Raw genomic sequence first — 9,835 nt, 5'->3', positions numbered from 1 at the left:
GTACTTCGTCTCGTTTGGCTTCAGTTGTCGGGATGCATATGCAATAACCTTATTCCTCTGCATCAGTACGCACCCTAACCCTTGACGTGAGGCATCGCAGTATACTACAAAGTCTTCTATTCCCTCGGGAAGAGACAGAATCGGTGCACTGCATAACAATTGCTTCAATTTTTGGAAGGCGGACTCTTGACTGTCTCCCCAGTCGTACTTTTTGTCTTTCTGGGTTAGTGTGGTGAGAGGCTTGGCTATTTTGGAGAAGTTCTCGATATATCTCCGGTAATAGCCTGCAAGCCCTAAGAATTGGCGTACTTCGGTTGGTGTTGTTGGTGCTTTCCAATTCTTGACAGCTTCGATCTTCGCGGGATCGACATGAATCCCTTTACTGCTGACCACATGACCGAGGAAATGAACTTCGTTAATCCAGAACTCACACTTAGAAAACTTTGCATAAAGTTTCTCTTTTCTTAACAGTTCCAAGATTAAACGCAAGTGCTGGCCATGTTCTTCCTTAGTTCGTGAGTATATCAAGATGTCGTCGATGAAGACAATCACGAATTTGTCCAAGTAAGGTTTGCACACTCGATTCATAAGGTCCATGAATATGGCTGGCGCATTGGTCAGTCCAAGTGGCATAACTAGAAACTCGTAGTGACCGTATCTGGTTCGGAATGTCGTCTTTGGAATATCTGCTTCTTCAACTCTGAGTTGATGATATCTGGATCGTAAGTCGATCTTTGAGTAGTAGCATGATCCTTGTAGTTGGTCGAACAGGTCATCGATCCTCATAAGTGGATACCGGTTTTTGATAGTGAGCTTATTCAACTCTCGGTAGTCGATGAACATCCTGAACGAACCATCCTTCTATTTGACAAACAATACCGGGGCTCCCCAAGGGGAGAAACTTGGTCGGATAAAGCCTTTGTCGAGAAGTTCTTGAAGTTGACTAGATAGTTCTTGCATTTCCGATGGAGCCAGACGATAAGGAGATCATGCCACTGGTGCGGCACCCGGGATAAGGTCGATTCGAAACTCTACCTTTCTGACAGGAGGTACTCCAGGTAGGTCTTCTGGAAATACATCCGGGTAGTCGCACACTTGTGGTATGTCTTTGATTTCCTTACCCTTGTCTCGCGTATCCACCACGTGGGCTAAGAAAGCATAGCATCTCTTTTGCATACACTTCCTTGCCTTCATGCAAGTAATGACTCTTAGGTTTTTCCCGGACTTACCTCCGTAAATTACAAGGGTTTCATCGTTTGGTAAGGGTAATCGTACAGCTTTTTCATAACATAGAATCTCCGCTCGATGGGCTGATAACCAATCCATTCCGATGATTACATCGAAACTTCCAATGGTTATGGGCATTAAGTCGACAGGGAACACGTGATTATTCAGGGTGAGAAGGCAGTTTGTAAGTATTTCTAAGGTGCTTTCTATTTGACCATTGGCTACTTCTACCGTGTAAGCATTATTGAGTTTGCATGATTCATGATTTATCATTTTTCTAAACTGGTGGGAAATAAAGCTCTTATCGGCACCAGTGTCAAATAATACGGAAGCATAAATATTGTCGATAGCAAACGTACCAGTAACCACAGTTGGTTCCTGGCGTGCATCTCCCGCACCTATCACAAACGCCCTTCCTTTACCACCCTGTCTCTTCAGCTTAGGACAATCTTTCCTGAAATGTCCTGGTTGGTTGCACTCGAAGCAGGTTCGACTTTCTTTTGCGGTAGTATTTGAGGCTGTGTTGTTTGGATTCTTTTTGCAAAATCTGGCGGTATGACCCCTTAATTTGCAGTTGCTACAGATCATGCAGTCTCCAACATGATGATAGTTTCACTTAGGGCAGCGAGGTAGAGCTCCAGCGTAGGGCTTTCCTGGAGTGGGAGTGGTTGTGACCGCATCATACACTGTTATAGGATTTGGGTTTGGCTTACGGTGCTTGAAGTTCCCTTTCGGCTTCCCCTGGAACTTTCTTTTAGAATACCCAGTTTGGTTCTTTTCTTTTGTGGGGGCCGTGGTGCCTCGTCGGATACATTGTTCAGTCAACTCATAAGCCAGTTGCTTGGCGCTGTCAAAAGTGGAGGGTCTGGATGCAGTAAATAGACCTTGGACTGGCGATGCTAATCCCCAAATGTATCTCTCCATCTTTTTGTCTTCTGAAGGCACAATTACAGGACAAAGGGTTGCAAGATCTTCGAATCGGGAGGTATAAGAAGCTACCTCTGATCCTTGCATGGTTAGATTCCAGAGTTCTTGTTCAGGTGCCTGAATCTCCTGCCGTGGGCAATACACCTTAGTCATCATTAGTTTCAGCTGTTCCCATCCCATGGCATAGGCTTCCGCAATTCCCACGCTCTTGGTATGGTTGTTCCACCAAGTTAATGCAGCATCCATCAGTGTGCAGGTAGCGTACTTAACCCTGCAGTCATCGGGGCAAGAGCTGATGTGAAAGACAGCTTCAATCTTTTCTATCCATCGGGACAGACCAACAGCTCCTTCCGTTCCGTAGAAGGGTCGGGGTTTACAACCCATGAATTCTTTGTAAGAGCAGTGCCTTGGATTGTTTTGGGTAACTACGGGAGTACCAGTTCCACTATTTCCAGTATTCCCGTTTCGAGCAGCCTCATAAGTTGCCAAAGCCGTAGCAATCCCTTGTACAAGCATGTTTTGCATCATAGTGGGATCCATCTGGAAATTCTGGTGGTTATTTGTAGCACCTGGGGCTTCTTCAGGGTCTGGAGTTCCTTCTGTTGTTTGAGTTATCTCAGGAGCACTTTTCCGGTTAGGTCGGGGAGTCGGTGGCGGACGAACTCGTGGTTGTTTTCGTCGAGGCATTGTCCTAATATGTTAAATAGACAAGTTAAGTTGTTTTTAAACCATGTTGTTATGATATGTATGTATACATATTTTAAGTCAAAAGATGGAAGCCCTACCTGACATAGAGTTTTGCAAGCAACACCTAATAAATGCAAGCATTTAACAAGATACTGAAACATTCTCTTCATAACTGCTTGTTTTGGTTACAAAGTTTTAACCATATAAGGTTAGAAATAGAAAAGCTTTTCAAAAGATCTATTACAAACCAGGCAGTGATAAACACTTGCAACACAAAAGCTATTCCCCAAAAGTCCTAACCTTATCCTACGACACAAGCTGTCCTAGATATCTACCTCCCAAATCGAGTCATCACATAGAGGACAAAGTCCTCAAACTGGTCCAAGATGTAGCGTCGCTCCTGCGCAGAGATAACCAGCTGATTTCGCTGCGCAGCAAGCTCGCTCTCCATGATCTGAATCCGGTAGTTATGTGCTCTAACCTGAGCACTCAAGGCATTCACTGCAACGTGATCAGCACCCGAGAGATGATATAATATCTGGATCGTATCAGAATTCTCCTTCTCCTCTTCCTCGAGTGTCTCAACTCGACGGTCGAGGAACGTAGAGCCTGGGCCTCTCACAAACTGCTCCAAGGATCCGATCCTATCCTCGGTCTGATCTGTCCGAGTCATCAAGCGAGGTATCGTATCATCCTCAGGGTTAAACCTGAGTGGTGCTCGTGAAGATTCACCAACCTCAAACCGTGGTGGTAGATCAGTAGCATCCTTCCTGCTAAGGAGGTCTGTGAGCCAAGATGGCTCACTGGGTTGAGTCCGTTTCCCTAATACACCACTAGTGGGTCGGGAAACCTGAGTAGCTGGGTCCAAGTGGTAAATAGGAGACATAGTAGTCCCTGGGGTCCTCATCATACAAGGGCCCTTGCCGCGCAGAAGGTACGGCTGGTAGTAGGGTCTCGGTGGTGAGACTGGTGGTGTAAAGGGAGTAGGTTCCTCTTCGGAGAGGTCTCCCTCATCCTCTGTAGGACCATCATCATCAGTCTCTTGGGCATCCTGCAATATGCCCTCATCCTCGAGCTTCTCCTCATCGAGATCCTCATCAGGATCCTCTTCGGGATCCTCCTCCTCATGAGCGTCCTGGGGAAAGTACGGATCCCCAGCTAAGTGTAGTGGATGTGGATGCAAAGGAACTCCATATGGCTCATCGGGATCCTCAAGGCGAAACCAATCATCGGGGTTATCCGGTAGTCCAGCCATCTACATAAAAGGGTTTCAAGCGGGTTAGTAAATTTCTATAAGTTTTTCATAAGTGTTTTAAGGTTGATAAAAGGATTCTAAGGTACTAAGCTCTAGCAACGAATCTTGTGGACATTCTTCAACTCCTAAAACTCTCAACCATTGTAGCCTGTCAAACTCCTTGCTCAAGGTTGGTTCTGCACCGGCCCGACCATAAATAACATAGGCGCGCGTTCCAGGTTTATTTGTGGTATGGCTTATGTATGGTACTAACCTTTAATTGAGGCGTTTGACCTAAAGGGTTGAGTTGGTAGTTTTAGTTGAAGGGATGTTTAGAATTTTTATTAAGTGTTCTCATCGCGGGTCAGAGTATATATATATAAACTCTTATATATTAAGGTTGGTGGGGTTTGTAGCATTATTAATCTTTGTTTTGTACTTCCCAATTATCGTACCGTAAGTAGTCGAGAAGTAGTTTTATTATTAATAATACTTTTATTAGAAGCTAGTTGCTATAGTTGTATTCCTCTTTCGAGGATACGAGTTCTCTATAGCCAATTTAGCTCTGATACCAATCTGTCACACCCCCGGCCGAGGCGGCAGAACATGTCGGGCTGTGCGACTAAGTTCATGGATCACATATAAATTGAATATAGAACATGTCGGGCTGTGCGACTAAGTTCATGGATCACATATAAATTGAATATACAGCACAAGTACAACAATAAACAAAACAACATTTCATTACATAATTATGTTTTCATACAAGGTTCTTACAGATATTAATAAGATAATAATACGAGTTTGCCTTAACAGTTAGGCATAACAGTTCAAAAGTAGAAAATTAAAGTACTTGCGCCATGTTTTCCATCGTCTGAGTGTGCCCGAAATTTCACTGATTTCCTGAGAATACATGTATTTCAAAAGTCAACACGAGGTTGGTGAGAGTCACAGGTTTTCTGCTAGCCGCAGTAATAATACTTTCAAAAGTCCTAAAGTATTTTTTTTTCAATAAACCCATGCTTTTAAAGAAAAAGTGTTTGAAATAACTTCATGAAAGTTTAAATATATCCATTGTATAAGTAACTACTATACTTAAAAATAGTTCTGAAAGCAACCAAACCTAAGGTTGTAGTGAAAAAAAAGTGAGAGAGATTCGTGTTAATGTTTTTAGTGAGTTCTATAATCGAGCTATGGACGAAAAGTACCCCTCCCTACGACGTTTCATTGGACGTCGTAGTAACGATCGTAGACACATATCACCTGCTTCGATTGATCAGTCGATGGTTGTAGCTAGCAACCGCAGGTGGGGTTGTCGACCCCATATAGATCTATACATATGTACCTCGCTCCGAAGATTAACGATTATAGCAGTGTGGGGCAGGCTAAGTGATTAAACTCAACTAATGAATAGTAGCGTCTCACTCAAAAACCATTAACGAAAAGTTTGTGAATAACTCTCAGCCCTAACTTAATTATAGTTAAGTACCGGGCATAATGAATTTCGTAGTATGGTTGACGTATTTATAAAAGTATAAATTACGCGCTTTTATAGAGATATGTATTTTAACATAACGATCTTGTATAAGTGTGTAAAGCCTTATGCATGATAGTATTCAGATATGGAAGTCTTTATAACTTTAAACTTGTAGCATGCATATCATATAAGACTTATGTATTTGTGTCATAAATACTATATAGCACATGTATTCTCCCCCAAAATGAATAAATATAAAAGAGGGGCCGTAACTCTCACCTTATCGAGTGGTTAACGAGTAGTTCTGAAAGTCGAGATGTGTTGCCGAGAGGTCGTGATTTCCGGGATAAATCCAATTTCCTAGAAATATTTGTTATAAATCAATATTTGGTAGAGATTGGGTATTTGAACTAGTATAATGATTTATAATTTTTCTAAATGTTTATTATCTCAAAATTTATTTAAATAATCCATTTAAATAAATTTTTCTAAAAATTTAGTTTATTATTTTCCCAAAATATTTAAGTAAATCCCAAAAATTTATTTAAATCAAAATACAATTTTATAATTTAAGATTTAACAACAATCAAATATAAAAATATATATATATGTAAAAAAATGAATTTATGAAATTTCTATTTTAACATTTTGAGCTTCTATTGAAAGGATTTTTCGAAATTTGGGTAGATTGTGAATATTTCAAATGTATGTTTACGACTTAGGACCTAGTTTAAAAACAGTTTTTGGGAGTAAGGGGTTGAATCTGGACAATATCATACTTGGGGGACTGTATGTGGCAAAATCGCATGCATGTTTGTGTATCTGATTCATAAACAGGAGGGAAACCTCATGTTCGTCTTCTTCGTTTTCGTGATACACCGAAGGCACAACCAAAATATATATACAGTGGTCCTTGATTTGTTTAACTCGATGAGAACAAAAGAAAAATGAAAGGGAGGGTGGCGATCACTCACAGAGGTGGAGCAGCAGCAGAAACCGACGGTGCTGGTGGTGGGTGTGAGTTGCGACGGTGCTGGTGGTGGGTGTGGTCCTTGATTTGAAGTTTCGCGTCTTAACGGCTCGCGGTGTCCGTTTTCGTGACTTTTGTAAATATTTTTAAAAAAATTATTTCGAGTGTGAAATTAAATAATATATTATATCCTGAGTCCAAAAACGCTCTCGGAAACTCCGTCGGCAAAGCATAAGTGCGTCAACGGTTAGATTCGGTTTTACGCGATTAAAGAAAAACAATGATTTACTGTCTGTTTTCTTAAAACGGTCGTATCTTTTGCATACGATCTCTGTTTTTGACTTTCTTTATATTTTCGGAAACAGAGGAACATGTACCATCATATTTTAATGTTTGTTTTGCTCAAAACTGATTATTGCTAAATTTCATTTTTCAGACGCATTAATCAGCGCTGCAGTTGAGCGGTTTGATTTGGTTACCAGTTTACACATTTGGGCATAAAAATATCATAAGATATTATATAATAAGTGAACTTAACTCATTTATATTTTGTTAGATGCACTTAAAACTGAATGAGTTAAATTACAAATAAATTTCCTGTAATTTAGTCGTTTGAAATCTATGCCCTAAATTTCGGGATGTCACAGACTGTCATAGTGATTCTAACAGGGCCTCTAAGAAAGTTTCTCCAGACTTTGAAATCCTTCATTTTAATGTATTTTTCAGTTCTGTACTACCACTCATGAAAACCATCTGCAGACATTAATCTTGGAATACGCGTAGTAGTGCCCATGACAGTATCAAGTTCGTGAAAATGATTTTGACTTTGGGATTCCATTTGAAATTAAAGCAAATTAAAGTCACAAAAGTGTTTACGGTTGATGTTGATGAGATTACGACCGTAAACTGTGTTTACGGTTGAAGAGTTTACGACCATAAACTTGGTTTACGGTTGGGCTGTTTACGACCGTAAACTGGGTTTACGGTTGAGCTGTTTACGACCGTAAACTGAGTTTACGGTTGAGCGGTTTACGGTTTGTACGTTTACGGTTTAAGCGTTTACGGTTAATGAAGCTTAGTTTACGGTTTTTGAAGATTCACAGTTTACGGTTGTTCAAGATCTTGAGTTTACAACCGTAAACAGGGTTTACGGTTGGCAGCAAACTCCCAGAAGGTCTTCAAAAACACGTTTTTGCAGTAGATTCAGTTCCTTTAACCACGAAAACACTAAAACCAATCTCAAACGATAAGAATGTCAGTTTAAGCAGCCCAAATCTCGATTGAATGAAGCTTTGACACCGGTTTTTGCTCTGATACCAATTGTAAAGTCCTGAAAAGGATCTTTACCAATGATCAAGCAACAAACAATCACAATAGAAGAAGAAGAAGAAAAGAAATCGAGCTTGCACACATTTATGTTCAGAAAAACGTCAGGTACAACTCGATGGAACACTCTGTAAACATAATGGCATCAACAACTGCACATAGACCTACACCTCCACTATATATACTAGACAGGACCGCAAACTGTGTTTACGGCCGTAAACTCCCATCATGTCCGTAAACACATTACAACCCACAAAATGTATTACAGATTCATACTGAACAAAATACAATGAAAGCCTAGACCAAACCATTAACTGTACCCTTCAATCTTCAACTGGAATGGGCACAGAAGCAAGAATATGTTAACACAATGGGTTATACACCTCAAGTCGTGTGCTAGTGATAAACAATAGATTTATTCTTGATCACTTCTTGAAACCTATCAAGATCTTTAAGACTCCCACTGCCCTCTTGACATATAAGATTCTCTTTTCATGAATCATTCCTTGAAAATCCAATATTCAAGAGTTAGTGCGGATTCTTATCTAGACAAACACTTTTACTCTACATTTGATAAGTGTTTTAAACCTTTCTTAAGATTATGTTGTTGGGTTTTGAGCATTCTAACACTCCTATGGTGTACATGCAACCCTAAATACCTTGGATCTATGTTTTCTCTATTATACATGCAAATATCAATTTCCAAGGTATTTATCCTAACCAGCATATTATGAAGGTACAAGTAATATAGAAACTAGTAGAAATACATACCTCTTTGTTGGTGCTTGATTCCATGGAGCTCAAGAGCCTAGTGCCCCAAATGTGACACCTCAAATAGTTCACACAACATCATATGCACTTGGAATAACCTAGAGAGAAATCATCACTTCATGAACTCGGCTTGCCCTCACTTGTTTCTCTAGTGGCCGATTCTACACAAAATAATATGCTTATATAGTTGTTACAATTAGGGTAAACCCTAATTGTCATGGCTTTCCATTTCCTTGGATCCATGGGTTCAAATACACCATGGAGCATCCTATGGGTTTTAGCCCAACTTGATAATCCATAGAGCATTAGCCCACTATATAAGTATGGATGATTTACACAATCAACCCATATATTTAATTAGTCTTCTTTTGATCACTTAATTAATTCTAGATTAATTCTTGATCATTACTAATTAAATAATCTTATTAATATATTAGAACTTATAATATATTAATAAACCTTAAGTGTTATTTCTCTCATTTTAGTCTATCCAAATGCACGATGCCATGCAACCCAAATGGACCATGCCGCGTCGGGTCAAGTATATACCAATTATAGTTATGGACTTAGACACTAATCCAACAGTCTCCCACTTGGATAAGTCTAACAACTATTATTGCAAGTACGCCTTCATAACCTGACCAGCAATCGTAGCTCTTAAAAGTTGTTGCCGAACTCTGAACAAATCAATGACGCGTCCATTAGATAAGTGATCATATATTCCTCCATTCTAGATATCATATGGACTGAGACATGGATTATAATCATTCTCTCTGTCCATTTTTTGTTTCCCGATTTCTGATTTATGATGACTGACTAATTGAACAAATCAAATCAGTCCAGGCCCGGCCGAGCACTTACATTTTGTCATCACTAAATCATCGAGGGGCCCACAGATATCGCTTTTATCCCTTTGAGGGTAAAAGGAATGGATAAACTTCGACTCATATACTTGTACTGACTACTTGTTTAATCATACACAAAGGCACGTTTTATAACATCGAGTTACCAATGCATTTACGTGCAATCAATGTATAACCAACTCATAGTCAACAACTCATATCTCTAGGTTTGAAGAATATAAGATGTTATCTTCTCATGATTCACTCGTGATAAAATCCATGAAGTGAATCCAAATAAGCGTGGGTTGAATCCAATAATCAGAACTTATGAGCACTCATGAATGTTGTAGCAACTATTGCTATGTCTAATGCAC

At 39.9% G+C, this 9,835-nt stretch overlaps 1 protein-coding gene across 1 annotated transcript; it reads right to left on the bottom strand.

Moving 5' to 3' along the window:
* Positions 1-987: 987 nt before the first annotated feature.
* On the bottom strand, positions 988-1,815 carry LOC145111606 (uncharacterized). The gene has a single exon (XM_079047870.1). It carries the CDS (start codon positions 1,813-1,815, stop codon positions 988-990), a length of 828 nt encoding a protein of 275 aa, XP_078903996.1.
* Positions 1,816-9,835: the final 8,020 nt, after the last annotated feature.

This window comes from Lactuca virosa, chromosome 5, assembly GCF_052849685.1.
Source record: "Lactuca virosa cultivar CGN04683 chromosome 5, Lactuca_virosa_CGN04683_v6, whole genome shotgun sequence".
NCBI classification, from domain to species: domain Eukaryota; kingdom Viridiplantae; phylum Streptophyta; class Magnoliopsida; order Asterales; family Asteraceae; genus Lactuca; species Lactuca virosa.
The sequence above is the reverse complement of the archived record's forward strand: the minus strand, read 5'-3'. Positions and strand labels throughout refer to the sequence as shown.